This window comes from Theobroma cacao, chromosome 3 (assembly GCF_053813885.1).
Source record: "Theobroma cacao isolate CCN51 chromosome 3, ASM5381388v1, whole genome shotgun sequence".
In the NCBI taxonomy this organism is placed as follows: domain Eukaryota; kingdom Viridiplantae; phylum Streptophyta; class Magnoliopsida; order Malvales; family Malvaceae; genus Theobroma; species Theobroma cacao.
The window spans coordinates 3,855,783-3,873,723 of record NC_142641.1 but is presented as its reverse complement, the minus strand read 5'-3'; the positions used below and the strand labels follow the sequence as shown (position 1 = coordinate 3,873,723).

The window sequence follows — 17,941 nt, the reverse complement described above, 5'->3', positions numbered from 1 at the left end:
ATCTCATCACCTACCGAAGCCAAAGGTGGAGTGTACATCTTTTCTTATGATATGTTAGAAAATCACCAAACTAATCATTGAGATGTATGTTTGTCATAGCAGTCGACAAGGTTCTTCTCAGACCCCTCCCATACAACTAGAAAACCCAAAGCTAGAGATAACTGGGGGAGCAATTAATCAAAGAAAAATCCTCCCCAACCTCCTTCAATATAGTTGTCTTAATTAGAATAATTAATTATTTGTTTTCTAAACTTCGGTCGTTGTCTGTTGGACTGCCTAACGAAAGGTTTTAATTGAACTACTCTTCAAATTTAAAAGAAAAATCTTGGGTTCCTTGTATCTGCATCCTTTAATCAAATCAGTTTAGCACTTGACATTGAGTGGGAAAAAGGATGGGTGAGAAAATTATGTATGACACAATATTTGCTAGAAGCTTTAGTCGATCTGACCAGAAGAAGCTTGGATATGGTGCATTCCTTGGTTGTTTGCTCATTGCATTGTGCTTCTGCCTTGTTTTCAAGCCTTACACGGATCCAAGATCAGTTCGTGAGTTCCCAATTTCCCTTTTTGTTTTTTTCTTTTTCAAGAAAATTAGGATTAGCCTGATTAGTTGTATGATTTTGACATTGGTTTTTCAAGGTTTGAATTCTGTACCGAAGAGAATGAAGTTAGTGTGCAATTCAGAAACAAGATCAGACTTCTGTGAGATCAATGGTGATATAAGGATTGATGCAAAATCCTCGACTGTTCTTTTCTCTGCTTCACCCCAAGAAAGCATCCTGGAAGAAAACAGCTCACGGGTTATCAGACCTTATACTCGAAAAGAAGACGAACATGCAATGAGTACGGTGAAGAAATGGTCCATCAAACCTGCGGTGGATAACAACACGATCCCTCAATGCAATCAAAATCATGGAGTTCCGGCCGTCCTCTTTTCCCTTGGCGGATATTCGGGAAACAACTACCATGACTTCACTGACATCATTATTCCGCTGTATTCGACTGCTCGACTGTTTGATGGTGAAGTCAAGTTTCTTATCACAGACAGAAATCCATGGTGGATTAAGAAGTTCCAAATCATACTGCATAAGCTGTCTAATTACGACGTTGTCGACATTGATAATGAAGAAAGCATCCACTGTTTCACAAGTGTGATTGTTGGTCTCAAACGTAGCCCTCACGAGCTGAGTATTGATACCACAAAATCACCATATTCAATGAAAAACTTCAGGCAGTTTTTGAGAAGTGCGTACTCCTTAAACAAGTCTACCACGATCAGGATGGAGGATGATGGAAAGGCAAGACCTCGGCTTCTCATTGTCTCAAGAAGCAGAACAAGAACGTTCACGAATACAGACGAAATTGCCAGAATGGCTAGAAACTTGGGCTACGATGTAGTTGTAGCGGAGGCCACGAATGTACCAAGGTTTGCAGAAATCGTAAATTCTTGTGATGTTATGATGGGAGTTCATGGAGCTGGCCTAACCAACATGGTTTTTCTACCTGAGAATGCCATTTTGATTCAAATAATTCCCATTGGAGGGGTGGAATGGCCGGCCAGAACTGCTTTTGGAGAGCCTTCCAAGGACATGAACATACGGTACTTAGATTATAAGATTAAAACAGAAGAGAGTACCTTGATACAACAATATCCACCACAGCATGAGGTTTTAAACAATCCATCCTCCATTTGGAAACAAGGTTGGTTGGCATTCAAGGCAGTGTATTTGGATAATCAGAATGTCAACCTTGATGTGAATAGGTTCAGACCCACTTTGCTAAGAGCTCTTGAGCTTTTACATCAGTAAACATTAACTTATGAGGGTCATTCTTCCTTGCATTTCATTTTTCAAATTTAGCTTGAGTGTAAGTAGGGAGAAATCCTTTTAGCGATTAAAGAATTACTGAAATATTTATCAATTAAAACCATATTGTATCTTCATCAAATGTAACTCTATTCTTAAAGATAATAATTTTCTTATATTTTTGTTCGGAAAACAACTATTTAAAGTTCATATATTAGTTATTCAACAATTAAAAACTTCTAACTTGAAGGTTTTACATTCAAACACATAATGGTATTCAAAAGTCTAAGGAAAGGTAAGGATAAGACAAAATGTAAGTTAAGTATAATCCCCATTTACTCCTAGAAACATCTTATCTTGGGGAGAGTTAAGAGATGTAAGCATCACTTTTCATTTCTTGTCCACGTGAGACGGGTACACACCAAGACAACTTGAGCATTTAGTAGATTTATCTTTGAGCCAAGTGGAAAGGAAAAAAGCACATATACAAATCATACACTTGAGTGAGATTCACAAGTGTATGGAACAATAATGGTAAGGAACAATTCATTAAGCATCTATAATTCACAACTGTAGGGGCGAAGATAGTCAATTTTTGTTAAGGATCAAAGACAAAGGAATAAAGTCTAAAATTTTAAAAATTAATATATTGAATTTAACCAACAATTAAAAAATTCATAATAGATAATAATTTTATACAATATGTAAATTAAGAAAAGAAATACTTACAATAGTCTTTTAGTAAAATTGTGTTCAATGATACTTGAATACAAATTAATCAATTATTGACTCTGTACTAAAAAGCATCAATTTCTTTAGGATTAAGTTTTTGACTTTTGATTCACATTGCTCTTGTTTTGGAGTTGAATCATTGAGACTTGGTGACTCAAGCATAGGAGAATCATTTGGATGATTTGCATCTTTTCTTTTAAAAATTTTGTCAATTATTTTTAACTTACTCATATTTTAATCAAACCTGAAAAAAAAATTTAATGCAATCACATCCAATATTCTTATTTTACTTCTATTTGAACTTATAATACTAAATATAAAACTATAATGGATAAAATATAAATAGTTAACTACGATATATAGGATTAATAATTTTCTCTTATATAAGTAAGATTGTTTAAAACTAAATACTCAAGATAATTTCCTCTTATATACTCAAGATAACTTCCTTTCAACTAAATATAAAACGTAGAGCAAATAAAAAAGATATACTCAAGATAATTTCCTCTTATATAATCAGAATTAATAAAAAATGATACATTGATGAAATTTTAAGTAACAGTGCAATACTACAACTTATATTTGATAATTACATAATAATTTTTTAATTTGTAAGGACTAAAATCATAAAAAAATAAAATTCACATAACAGAAAAAAAAATGCCACGTGGAAGATAGAACCCGCATTATAAAAAAAGAAAGAAGAAGAACATGGTTAGTGGATCATAGAAATTTGGAAAAGAAAATCTATAAAAACTTAGAACATATGAGCAAATAAAATAAATATGAAAAAAATAAACAAATATAAATAATAATATAAATTGAAAGAATAAGACAAGAAAATTTTACCTCCTCTTAATTTTACATAATGGTAATAAGAGGTTCTCGTTCTTCCTTATTCACGCTAGCAAGTTCATAAATCCCTATTGAAAATTGAAACGTATTTGGTGATGAATTACAGAAAAGAAAGTAAAATAAAAAGGACATATGCCTCAAGGTTGAATAAAATTGTCTTAACCTCTTATGCCTTATAAAAGATTCATCCACTTCCTTAAAGTACACATGCATATTTGTTTTCATTCTAAAGGAAAACTTTTGTTCTTTGTTATGCTGTTTTTTAATTTTAGCTAGTTTTTGCTGTTGCCTTTTGTTTCAAAGTATTTTTGTTGTTGGCCGAAGCGATTTTTGCTCACTCATAGTGTGCTTTTTTTTATTTTTTTAATACACTATTTTCTTGGCTGAGCAAAAAACAAATTGTTGCCAGTTGGCTCATACCCAACGTAAGACTCACCTCTAAAAAGTAAAGCATGATTTTTTTTCTAACATGTGTCCAACACTTAACAAATTTAGATTGCTTTGGGAAACAAAAAGAACATTAGCGATGAATTTGGTGCCGAAAGGGTTTGTACCGCAACAATGCTCTTTCCTTTACCATCCACATAGTCATTCCCAATTTTGACTTGGGAGATTTAAGACCTGTCCAACTCATTAAAGATTTCATCATCGTGTGTGATGTTGTTGGTATAACCACTAGCAATCAGCCAGACCTTGCTGTTGTTATTTGTAGCACCAATAGTTGCTCATCAGCTTAATCTTTTGCTTTGAGAAACAAAAAGAACATTAGCGATGAATTTGTACCAAAAGGGTTTGTACCGCAACAATGCTCTTTCCTCTACCATCCACATAGTCATTCCCAATTTCCCATATGTCAAAGGTTATCAAATATGCCTTCATTTTGCAACACATATAAGGTAATCCTCTCTTGTAAACACTAGAGATAATAGGGGTTGCAAAACTGTTTGAACCCACAACTTATATTTGAGTTTTTTTGAAGCTAACAAACAAGGATATGTGTTTAAGGCTTGAAAGGAAACTTTTCTTTCTGGTTTTCTCTATTCCTTTCATTCCTTAAAGATCTTTTAATCTTTAATATCATGTTATGTTTTGGTATTCTAACAAAATGAATAAAAGAGAGTGAGTAAAAGATTAAGAATCTGAGCTTAAAAGGCTTAACTTCTTCATTCATTTGTTGATTTCATGTGTCAAGCCTTTAACTTAACTCTTTCCAGCCTTGAGCTTTGAAATACACCCTCCACCAAGCTCAAGTCAGCCTTGAAAATAACAAAACCAGCCAAGAACACAAAGGTTCTTGAAGTAACAAAGTAGCACAAATGAGAGAAAAAATAGACGAAAACTATAAAGAAATGAGTTTCTATTCTAAAACTCGGTGTGCTTTATAAATGAAAATAAGGGGTATTTATAAGCATAGCTAACCCTTTTATCTAGCTTGTCAAAAATTCAAATTTAAAATAAATGGCTAAGGCATTCGAATTTAAATGTTCACCCTATAAACATCATTTTATTTACATTTAAATTTCAAATAAATAAGCTTATCTACACTTTTCAAAAGAGTGAACAAATAATTCTATCTTTGGCGTGTAAACGGGTCAAGCCTTTTATTTGTCGGGCTAATAGGTCAACTTATTAGGTTGTTGGGCAATTGCTTTGCTTAGGCTACTAGCCTACCTAACCTATTAGGTTGCTAATTGCTAAAACCGTGACATTTTCCCCCACAAAATTCAATAATGCCCCCATTATTGGGAGATAGGCACCTCTATGTCGTGCACTACCACGTCACATGCCATTTCTTCCCATTCCTTTGCCTCCGACAACCTCGCTTTATGCACTTTTGCCTTAGGCTCATTCATTCTACATTCTACTTTTATGTTCTTTTGACTCGAACACCTTAATATCACACATTGTCTTGTTACATGTTCATCCTTCAAGTATCACTGGTTTAACACTTTTATCATTTTCATAATTCACTAAAATGTGTTATCTCCTTTAGTACTTGCTTACGAACTAGTCTAACATTGCCTCGACTCCTTACTCACATGAGTGCTTGGCTGATCTCAACGATTCCGCATTCATGCCTTAGGTTTCTTAACCCTTCAAGCTCCTAATTGTGGCAGTCCCATTGCCATTAATCTTGGTCTCTCGTGGACCATACAACATTGTTGTCATTTATTGCTACTCCCTCTAGTGCAACACAATGTTGCCCAATCTCAAGGTGCTCCTAAGCTCCCCTAAGTACGAATGGTGGTGCACTCCACCACTGAATCAACCCTTATCTTGGGTTGTGTGGGCTACTTGATAGGTTTCATTTTCCTTGCACGACACTAGGCTCTCCAATTGTAATTGCTCCCTAGGTCTTTTTACAAGTCAACTGCCATTCTCGTTTCTTAGATCCTCCCCGATCAATAGGATAGCCATGAACTTGATACATTTGGGACAGTCCCTTATTCTATGTGCTTCATTGCACAAGTAACATTTGGTAGGCTACCTTTCCTTACACATCCCTTTAGCAACAACCTTGGTCTAATGGTGGCGAATTCTCCTCGACCTTTTCCTCTACCCATTGTCTTTTTCTCCTTCACCATTACTCTTTTTCTTAAGTCAAGATGAACAGAACTTAATTAGACCATCGACCACTACTATGACTCGCATGAGGTCTCGCACGCCTCTATGTTGAAGTTTTTTCTTCACCCATGGTTTAACCTATCTATAAACATATATAGGGCTTCATTTTCACTTAAATCTCCTACTTATAATACTAATCTAAAAACTCCATAATGTATTTTCGCACGTTACCCCTTTGGACCAACCTTTGTAGCTTCCCCATTGCCTTGTCCTTGGCGTATTCAAGGTAGAATCGCTGTCAAAGCTCCCTCTAGAAAGCTTTCCAAGTGCCAATGATTACCTTGTGAACTTGTCATTGCATTAATGCCTCCATAATAGAAAAGGTGTGCCCATCAAGAACATTACAACAGTGTTAGGTACAACATCCTCCATGATCTCCATGGCTCGAAAATACTCCTTCAAACTCCATAAAAAATTATCGACCTCATTCACCCCTTTTTCATCTCGAAACTCCTTGAGCTTAGTCACTTTCAATCAAGCCCTTATTTAAATAGTAAGCATACCAACCTTGTTGCTACGTTGAGTACACATACTTAATTCCTTAATGCCTCAACCAAATCTTCAAATGTAACATCTCGCTAGTTTAGCATGTCAGCTGACTCATGAAAGGTCAACAACATCTTACCTCAAAGCTCATTCTCCCTCAATCCTTACTCTTCGATGTTGGCCTTGACCTCCTCAAATATGTCCTTCATTTCACCCACAGCCAACTCCACTTTGGACACTCAATCATCTAAAAAGGACAACATATCTCGTGAACTAGAGTAGTCTTATTTGGCTGCAACTCTTGTCTCTATCATTTTTAGATGGATGCAGACTAGTCAATTATTCAAACTATTCAATTCGTCTACTAATCAACTTGCTCTAATATCAACTTTCACGTGTCAAGACTTTAGCTCAATTTTATACTATGTTGAACTCCAAAATACACCCCTCATCAAGCACAAGTCAATCTCGAAACTAATAAAACAATAGAGAACACAAAAGTTCTTGAAGCAACAAAAGAGAAGAAAGCTTGAGAGAAATGAGGTTTTATTCTCAAACTTTTTGTGTTTTTCAAATGAATAAAAGGAGTGTTTTAAGGCACAGCTAGTCTTGTTATTGTGAAACCCCACTTCTTAGATAAGGGCAAAATGATAATTTGATCCAATGATATAATGGACAATTCCTTGGTGAGCGTTTTATCCTCTAACATGCATGATTTTGTTTCTTGATTATGGTCCTTTCCATGTTTTCTATCCTTCGTAACCTTGCAAACTTTTTTACTTGTCACCATTGAAAGCAGAAATTTTTCTAAATCAGGAAAAAGTAAAAATATGCAATTTTTGTAAAATGATTTATTGGTAATAAAAAAATGATGGTAATGGCTCCCTTGATATTGAAGTGGAACAAAATGATTTTTTCATAATTTTAAAAGTATCTTCGCTATGGTTAATGAGAGCCATAAACTTGATTTCAATCGAACTTTTTCAATTTTGTTCTTAGAACCAAAATTTAGATTTTGATTTCTTTGGAATTTGATTTTTAGATATTTTGATTGAAACCAAATGAAGGGTGTTTACTTCTTTACATTAAATATCTTAAGTAAATGGAGAGTAAAAAGGAAAGAAATAAAAATGAAGACATTTACTTATGATCTATTAAAAGTTGTTAAGGACACCCAGAGCATATTCTAGATAAAATGTATCGATACGTGTTCATTATGTATCGATATATTGAGCTATCTATCATTACATCTTCATCATGTATCAATAGATTCAACCTAAAATCAAATGTATCGATAGTTTTGCAAATGTATCGATACATTTGACACAGATTCAAAAAAATAAGGCTATTTCATAATTTTCCTTCAATAAGACATACCCTAAAAACCCCCAAAACCCCTCAACCGTCGTCCATTCTTAGCATGACCTTTTCACCTATTTTTCTCTCTTTTCACTCCATTTTCACTCCAAACATCAAAAATCATCTTCAAGTGTCAAAAAATCATTCTTAACCTCAACTTTTGATTTTGCAAACTCCTAAAGGTAAAGTTTTCTCATTTCTCACACTTAAACTTTTGATTTTGATTTCCATAATTTCAAGATTTCTAACAAATCCGTTTTTAATCTTTACACTGAAGGATTTGTGATGGATTAAACCCTCTCAAGCTCATTAAGATAAGGTTACAAGATACTCTAACCAGTTAACTTTTAGAACTCACCATTAAGCTAGATTACAGTTGCTAATTTTAGATTTATGAATGATTAAAGAAGTTTATGGTAGGATAAATGGTTATTCATTAAGATTAGAGTTAGAGAATAATATATTGATGATGGAAAGTTGGATTTTAGGTGCTGTTGAACAAGATGATATTTTTGGAGAACCAAGTGTTCAGCAAAAGGTGCTAGAGGAAAGGCACGTTTCAATGAGGTGGGTGTGATAACTCTATGATATAGAGTTATTTGGGCTTAATTTTGATAGTAATTTAGCTTAATTTTTTTGGTAATGCATAAAAATTAGTAGATTTTATTTAAATTATTTTAAATTAGTAATTTAGGTGAGTCAATCTAATTTTAGTTAATTTTATGCTTAACTTGGTGTTAATGTAATTAAGAGAGGTTGTTATTTTTTTTTAATTTACGCCTTCGTAGGTGTTTATTGAAGGAAGACTTTAATGGAAGAAAGAGAGCAATTTTGAGGTGCAAACCTTCACTGCACATGTTTTGATATTTTGACCATAAATCTCTTTACAGAACTCCAAATGAGATGATTCTTAGACAATTGGAAAGATAAGAGAAAATGCTACAACTTTTGTGTTTACCACTTTGCCCAGTTTGGCCTAGAAGGTGGTAAAAAATATTATTGAATTTGGAGCACTATAGTAGTCCTAGAGCAATTATGATTTCTGCTATTTTAATGGTCAAGGCGGCGGCTCATATAGTCTGATGAGGAAATCCTAATTTGAATTGACTTATTTCTTCACCCAACTTGGCCTAACTTCAAATCACTATAAAAACAACCTTTTGGAGGACTTTTAGAAATATAACGAAACACTAGATTAACATTTGAGAATCAAGCTGCAAAGTCATTGAAGCTGAGAAGAATTTGAATGATTTAAAGAGATTTGGAGATCAAGATTACAATTCTTGGGTTTTTCTATCTTTTTTGTTATTCTTTTATTTTCTTGAATTTGTTTTTAATGATTAAACTTTATTTGATGATGATGTGTGACTTGATAATGAACTATTTTATTTATATAAAATTATGATTGAACTTAATACATAGTTTGATTCATTTATCTCTCTTTTGCTTATGTTTAATGGATTGTAGTTTTTTGTTCTATTTTGTTCTTAATGGTTCTAATCGATTGGCCACCAATTAAATTGAATTGAAAACCTAGGTTAAACCGTGACGAAAGAGATTTAGGTAAACCTTGAATAGAATAGTGTATGATCTAATACACTTAGTTGATTAGGTGATTTGATTTACATATAGGATAGACATACACCTATAAGCCATACGTAGCCAGGATTAGAGCATGAACTTAATGAATCTTTCTTTAATTTAATTTGTATAGACATATAGTAAATTAATTGGGAGAGATATTTTTATGAGAAACTTGACAAAGATGTATAAATAATTGAGGACTCTAGGTTAACAACTTAATCCTTTAAACTGAGTTAAGAGAGAGAGACAATAATCAGATGAAATATTGAGGGACATCATAATCTTAGGTCTAGTAGTCACTCAAATTTAACAAAGTAAATTTGCTAATAGTTTTATTTTTAGTTTATTAGTTTATTAGTTTTAATTATAATTTTAATTGTTTGAATAAGATTAGGGTGTGAGAAATGAGAAATGAGAATGATTTTAATTATTATATCAAAATAATTAGTTGTGTCAATTTTAGTACTTAACAATATGAATTAAAATTTTAATTCCTATTGTTAAGTACTAAAATTAACACACCTAATTATTTCAACAACTTTTTTTAATTATTTTGATATAATTAAGTATGCCTATTCTATAGTCTTGCATATAAATGGATTTTGATAACATTTGTCTGGTAAGCAAATGCTTTCAAGCATGTTTGATGAAAATTATAGACCAAGTATATATAGTATACTATATAGTATTTGTAAATGGGGAACAAGCCTTTCAATTGTATTTATATCTCAACATCTCATTTGTGAATGATTAATGTATGATGGATGGATTTTTAAAAGTTGCATGAGAAATGTTTTTCCTTTTGATGATGCCATGGTATTTATTGCCATTTATTATAAAATGATGTGTGGTTGATTGACTGTGGTTTTATGTTGTCTTAACCTTTATGGATATTAATGATTGATTTCATCCCTTGATTGATTATACACTATACATTAAATTGTTGCATTGTAGTTGTTGGAGCTTATCGATATAAAGACCTATAACTAGTGATAGGAGGCACTAGCCATTATGCATAATGAGTGACAGCTTAAGCCGATTAAGAAATTCCAAGGGCTTGTTGGATATTGGTAGCTAACGAAGTACTACTGATTTTTTATGAATAGTTTTTGGCCAAGAGCAACGAGCTATTCGATTTAATGTGACGACACTAGGTGGTTTGGATGTCTTTAGTTAGAGCTCCATTTTGATTGATTGAATGTCTACTGTGTGGATTTAGACTAGGTTCTTATCGAACTCATGATTGAATTGATTAATTGTATCATACCTATTGTTACATGATGTTTAAATGTTGTTTATTTGTCTATGGTTGATTTATAGACTTGTTTGAGGTCCTAGTGATGAGTTCTAGGCTAAATTTTTGCTCTTTGTAGCTTATCTATCAATACTTGTTTATAAAGTATCAATAAATACATCACAGAACCTCCAAAATTGCATTGTGCTTCAAATTTATCAATAAACGGGACAATCTACCAATACATGAGGTTAATGTAAGGATAAATGAGGCTTATTTCTGAATTGACATGTTTTCAAAAGCTTTTCTAAAAGGGGAATGTGTTTAAGCATGCAACTAAATCTTTGAGAATCTCAAATTATGTTTCAAAAATTCTTAAAATGATGTTTTAATCAAACTTTTGATTTGATTCTGAACTTTTAAATATTTTTTTGAAGTTTATGAACTTTTTGCAAACGATGTTTTATAAAAGGTACAGTGTTATATCCATGTATCGCTTGGAAGATATCGGTCTTGGAGTGAGAAAGGACGTATGTTTCTTGATGTCATTGAAAGATAATGGACTTGAGGCTACAGGTTTGGTTGGTATATGAGTCGTCTAAAAGATGTCAGCTGGATGACCAGGTAATTATTTGACACGCTTGATAAAGTGGGTTTGTCTTACGATGACGTTTGAAAAAACGGAACTTGATTTATGGTTTCGCCTGGAAAAGTGAGTTTTGCAAAACATTGGCTAAATGTTTATTTGCATATTTTTAAAAATGAATTTAATAAATACTCTTCCCCATTTGCTTGTTTCCCTTTCTCATATCTTCTCAAGGAAATATTTATAGCTCACACATATGAGACACACTTGTTATTTTATATTAGTAGATTGCTTGGCTCGCCATCCATCAAAAAGAGCTATTGCTACAATCAGTTTGGTAGGTGATAGGTCAGGCATCCAGTAGCATCAACCCCTTTACTTTGAGTCATACTTCACTGGTCTGATATTTTACATTTGACGGCTATGGATTATGACTTTATTGTGTCATGTAATATTTGATATTATGGATGATTGCCACGAAATGGCTTATGCTTTGTATCTGCCACAAGATGGCCTATATACTAGTTTATGATATATGTTACTTCTGCATATGAGCATGTGATTGTGCAAACTCATATGGCATATTTGATATTTGATATCATTATGTTTATACCTGTTTGCATATGATTCCATGGTGATAATTCCCATGAGACACATATGAGTATTTGGATCATTTACTATCTAAGGCTTGCATGGGTTAAAAGGGTCATTCCAATTGAAACCCTTGAGTCGGTCATGCTCCGGATTTGGGTCGTGACAATTATGTAGCTTATCTAGAATTCAAATTTAAACTAAATGGTTGAGACATTCAAATTTGAATGTTCACTCTATGTACATCATTAAAATTTGAATGTGCATTTTATCTAAGGTTCTGTTTGTTATAAAGTAAAAATTTTTCCAAAAAACATTTTTAGGAGGTACTGGTGTTTGGATGACTAAAAAAGAGATCTAATAGGAAAAAATTTTACAAGTCAATGGGTAAAAGACCAATTGACTTAATAAGTTGTCTTACGCCTTTGAGGGGTAGAAGACAATTTCCAGACAATTTTCACGCATGCTAAAAAAAAAACTCTTGCTAAAAAAAAGACTCCTGCCCTAAATCCTTTTAAGTCCTTAGCTTTGCTATCCTTTCTTTACAGTCCATTCCTCCTCTTAGTTTTGTGATCCCAAATCTGCAAATTTCCATCAATGATCCCAATCAAATTGAGCCTTTTTAACAACAATGATAAGACCATTGATAAATTTGTTGTTTCCATATTCAATGGCCGACCCATCTCTCATTTCTCTCTATATTTTATGAAATCGAAAGTTGTCAACAATACTAAATGTGGGATGCAATCCCACATTAGGAAAATATAAGAAAGAAGAATTCTTTAAATAAAGAAGAGAATGAATGCATAGTAATTGGACTAAAATGAGTTGAAGTGCAAAATGGACCATGGATTGGCTTTCCTAGCTTTGGTTGGTCATGGAATTAATTAATACCAAGAAGGGGGTGAATTGGTATTTAAAAATTTTCTTTGAAAACCAAGTATAAAAATCAAGTCTTTACAACAAAATATATTTCTTGTGTCAAAAATAAAATGAGTGGTTTTTCTAAGGCAAATATAAACAATAAATCACAATGTGGAAAAGAAATCAAGACAAAAGTATTTTTATTGTGGTTCAGCTTCCTCAAATGCCCACATCCATTGCCTTAGCTCACCAAGGAATTTAGAATCCATTAAGGGAAAAATGTCTTTTAATGGGTTCAAGCAATACTCTCACAATGCCTTTTTACAAGAGGAAGCACAGCCCTCAACAATGCCTTTTCATAGAAACAAGCATAATCCTTACAAAAGCTTTTTCACAAGAGCAAGCACAACCCTCACAAATAGCTTTTTAAGGTTAAGCTAGAACCTTTACAAGATGGGTACACAGTATAGCACTAGAATGTCTCACAAAGGTTGTATGCTAGGAAGTTTAAGGTTGGGTACAAAGAACAGAAGTATTTTCTCAAGGATTTTCTAGTGAATGATTCTTCAAATCTTGATGGAAGACTAAGATGAAGGCTTAAAAGGGAAACCGAGCTTTAGGATTTCTCTCTAGGGTTTTCAAGTGAGTGTAGGTCTTTTATTCTCTTCAAAATGACTCAAAGGCAACCTTTTATAACTAAAGTAAAGTTTGGAGCCGTTAGACACAAGTTTGAATTAAATTTGGCCATTGATAAAGCTTGAGGGTCAACTACAATGCTCCTAGGATCAACTATGCTCTTCATATTTCTCAAATTAAGGCTCTATAGTCTAGTATAACCTTCCTCTACTCAATCTAATTCTCGAGAACTTACGTTTTTCAAATCTAGGCAGAGGTAGTTGACTATGGTGAAGCCATGGTCGACTATGTGTTCATTTTCCCTCTTTTCCACACATCAAGCTTGCCATGGTCTACTATAGAAGAGCTAGGGTCGACTATTTCTGCGTAATTCTTCAATTTTTGAGCTTTCTGCTTTAGGGTCAACTATGTCTTCTTTGTTTCATGATTCTTCACTTGTGCTTCAACCATTCTACCTTTGGATGGATTTGAGCTTTTTTAAGGCCTACTATTGACTTGTGTCTTAAGGATTCTTTAACTTTTTGGCACATCTCTTCAGTTATTTCTTCCTTGCCTTGTTCTTATAATTAAATAATAATTCAAGGCATATATGCTCTTTATTTACTTAGTTGAATATTATTATTTGAACGCTGTTGTGATATTTTCTAATGATGCATGGCTTTTGAAATAATTTGTGACTTTAGGGGTTGAAAAATATGGTTGAGACAATTTCAAATACTTAACATTAAACTCAAGATATCATGCAATTTTGTCAAATCAAAACATGATGTAACTCAAGGCTAACAACTAATAATATTTAATTATAATGGCACTTGGTGTCATGGGTCCACCTTTCTAACATAAAAAACATACCTATTAACTAAAGAAAGACCTTTATTTACAAACCCAAGACCCATCCTATCTCTTACTGATATAAGATCCATGACAGTTTACCCTATCCAATTGTACAACACCCTTATTGCTCTAGCTGTTTACTCATAAAGGAAAAGGGTCCTTATATTAAGTCCAAGTCTATTTCGACCTCGAATCTTTCATGGGGTTCTCACATCAATGAAGAATTGAATCTGTTTTGATACCACTTATCACAGACCCATATTTTCAACCCAAAAAATATGCATATTAGGTAGAGGATAGTCTTTATTTATAAACCCAAGACCCACCTCATCTCTTACTAATTTGGGATTCCTAGCATTCTACCCCACCCAATACCCATAAAGGAAAAGGACCTTTACACGAGTTCGGGTCTACCTTGACCCTAATATCTTTCATGGGAGTCTCACATTAGTGAAGATTTGCATCTATTCTAATACCACTTGTCATGGGCTAAAGTTTTCAATGCAAAAGATATGCTTTTTAGGTAGAGGAAGACTCTTATTTATAAACTCTTGATTATTTTAATTTATTTTTTAATTACAAAAGTGATAGCCAATAATTATGACTAAAACCAAAAGTCATGTTTATTGAGAAGCCAACAGTTGTGTCTATTTGAACAAAAAGTGATGTCCGTTGGAAAACAAAAGTTGTTTTCGTTGGAACAATCAGCTATGCCTATAAAAAGACTCCTCTGGTTTAAAAGAACATACAACAAACAACAATCGTTTTTTCCTTTCTTAATATTAGCTAGATTTTGTTTATATCTTTTTGTTGTAGAAAATCATATAGAAGTCTAGGTAATTTTGGCATACACTAATGGATACTCAATGAATTGATTTCATTAATATGAAATACAGTCAATCATTGGCTTCATTATATGCTCAAGGTTTATCGCCTACAATCTTTTTACACATAACCAATAAAGGTGAATAAAACTTGAAAACAAGTGGCATTATTACATGCCTTGACACTATAAAAAAACACGTTTTTTCCGACGGAAAAAATTTCGTTGGAAATTTTCAACGAATTTTCAACAGAATTTTAACAAAAATTCCAACTAATTTTTTCGACGAATTTTCAACGAAAAAATTCTTTTGGAAATCCGTTGGAAAATTTTTTTGCGACCAAAAAATTTTAACCACCACCTTTTTCGACGAAATTTCCAACAGATTTCCGTTGGAATTTTCCAACAAAAAATTTTTCGTTGGTAATCCGTCGAAAAGTTTAAGGACTCAAAAAATTTTGAAGCCCGGTAAAGTTTCCAACAAAATTTTCTATTGAAAAAGTTATTACCAACAGAAATTTTCCAACAAAAAATTCCGTTGGTAATAATATTATTTTAAATTTTTTCTTAAAATATTTTATACTTTTTACAAATTTTATTAATCTTTTATAAAAAATAGATATTAATAAAGGCAAATACATACATATTGAAGTTTATAATATTTAAAAGCTTAATTATGTTTTCCTTTGATTAATTTTGTACATTTTTTAAAACTTTATTGAATCATACATTATAAATTAATAATTCCAAATTCATTAATTTTATAACATTAAAAAATTTATAAAAAGAACAAAATAAATTTGTTAATTTTATAAAAATACATGATAAGATAGAATAATCAATTAAACAAAAAATAATAATACTTTATGTACGTTTAATTGTAATTAATTAATATATATAAATTAAGAAGATAGATTTATAATAAACTTATTAATATAATATATTTAAAATATATTAATTTATTATATCTATGTATACAAATTGGAATCATAGCTATAAAATATATATATATATAGACAAACCTGCATTATTCACAATATATATATATAACCTATTGTATTAATATAAGAGTACAAATTATATTCTTTAATTGATATAACTTTATAAGTTAATATATATATATATGTATGTATATGAGATATTAAAACATCATACATATATATATTAATATGTTTTATATGTAAGCTTAAAGTAAATTTCATTTATATGCTTACAGTTATTAATTTTATTAGTTATTATCATACTTTTTATAAAATTATATTGATAATTAATTATACAAATTTTATAATATATATCAAAGTATAACATATAATTTGTGTCATTAACATATAAAGTACCATTTTGGTGCTTGAATGGGCACTTCAAGCTGCACCTAAAACGGTGCCGTTTAGCATGCCTTTGTGCTTGAGTATATAAGCTCTCTTTTTTTTTTTCACTTTTTTCCCTCACTTTCTCTCTCAAGTCGTTCCTCTCTTCTCTCTCTCTACTCTTCTTTCTTCTTTTTTTTCCTCTCTCCTTTGGTTGGTGTCTCTTCTCTTTCTCTTTCTTTCCCCACCAACGTCGTTCTTCTTCTTCTTTTCTCCCTCTCTTTCTTTTTCTTTTCCTTCCTTCTCTTTCTTCCCCCACCAGCGCTGCACCTTTCTTCTCTTGCTCTTTTTCCTTCTTCTCCCTCTTCCTCGCCAACACCGACTTTCCTTCCTCTCTTCTCCCTCTCTCTCACCTCCAACCACTGATCCACGCTCCCTCTCTCTCTCTCTCTCTCTCTCTCTCTCTCTCTCTCTCTCTCTCAAACTCCCAAAAGCGTGACCTCCAACTCTCATTCCCTACCACTAACTCCTATGACAAAATTTCAAATCTGGCTTTTCCTTTTTTTTTTGTTTTTTTTTTGTTGTAATTTTTTATTTTATTTTATTGTGGCTAGGGTAGTCTACTGGTAGAAAACTAGGATATTTCGGTTTTGTGATTTTTTTTTGTTTTTGAAAGATCTTATTTTTTTGATTTTGTTTGAATCTGGTCTTTTTTATTCTTGAAAGGTCAGTTTTTGAAACATTTTTTTTTCTCTTTTTTTAATTTTATTATATTATTTAATTATTTCATTTATTTATTTTGATTAATTTTTATTATATATTTTTTTTATTTAGGGAATAGGTGTCTACAAGGGCCACTCTAGTGCTGTACTATGTTTAGCTGTTGGAGATACAAACTTATAATCTGGTTATGTGGATCACACTATAAGGGTGAGTTGATTTGCTAAAACCTGGTGCTTTTTAACAACAAACAAATTATCATTCTTTTGGAACTAAATGACTCATTGCACAACTCCATGGGCTATGCAATTCAAACAATTTATAAATAATTTTCCTTTTTCTGTTTTATTATATGTTATTCTTTTGTCTATTGATTAGGTTTGGGATACAGACACATTACAGTGCATTAAGACTTTGAATGGACATGAGGATGCTGTGATGTCTCTTCTTCACTGTAAAGAGTGTTTGTTCTCATGCTCACTAGACTGCAGTATAAAAGTTTGGTTTGCTACAGAAGGAGAAAATTGGGAAGTGACCTATTCTCATAAGGAAGAAAATGTATGCTCTTTTGTCACACTTCCTTCTTGTATTTAGATATGTAATCTAATTGTGTTTAATACTTGGACTTTTATTTGTGTATTTACAATCATTGTCAGTGTGTTTATTACTTGAGTTTTATATCTGTACTTACAATCATGGTTAGTAATGGATGAAGAGCATCACACTAAACGTGTCTAGCAGTCAAAGTATTCTTTAAGAACTAGGAACAAGGAAATCAATCACTTCGATTTAAGGACATAAGAAGTTATATTGAAAAAATTATATGCACTGATTTGCAGAAAATTGGAGAAGAAGATTCCTCTTTTAATGAAGCTTTCTGATCTCCAGATGCCATCTTTA

General features: G+C 32.2%; 1 protein-coding gene across 1 annotated transcript; it reads left to right on the top strand.

Annotated features, from left to right (window-relative positions):
* Window positions 1-335: 335 nt before the first annotated feature.
* On the top strand, window positions 336-1,955 carry LOC18604231 (alpha-1,3-arabinosyltransferase XAT3-like). The gene is made up of 2 exons (XM_088804790.1): window positions 336-546; window positions 640-1,955. Exons 1-2 carry the CDS (start codon window positions 393-395, stop codon window positions 1,806-1,808), a joined length of 1,323 nt encoding a protein of 440 aa, XP_088660916.1. The 5' UTR covers window positions 336-392; the 3' UTR covers window positions 1,809-1,955.
* Window positions 1,956-17,941: the final 15,986 nt, after the last annotated feature.

Coding starts and splice junctions, on each gene's coding strand:
- LOC18604231 (XM_088804790.1), top strand. CDS start 393: ATGGGTGAGAAAATTATGTATGACACAATATTTGCTAGAAGCTTTAGT. Junction 547..639: donor CACGGATCCAAGATCAGTTC/GTGAGTTCCCAA, acceptor TGGTTTTTCAAG/GTTTGAATTCTGTACCGAAG.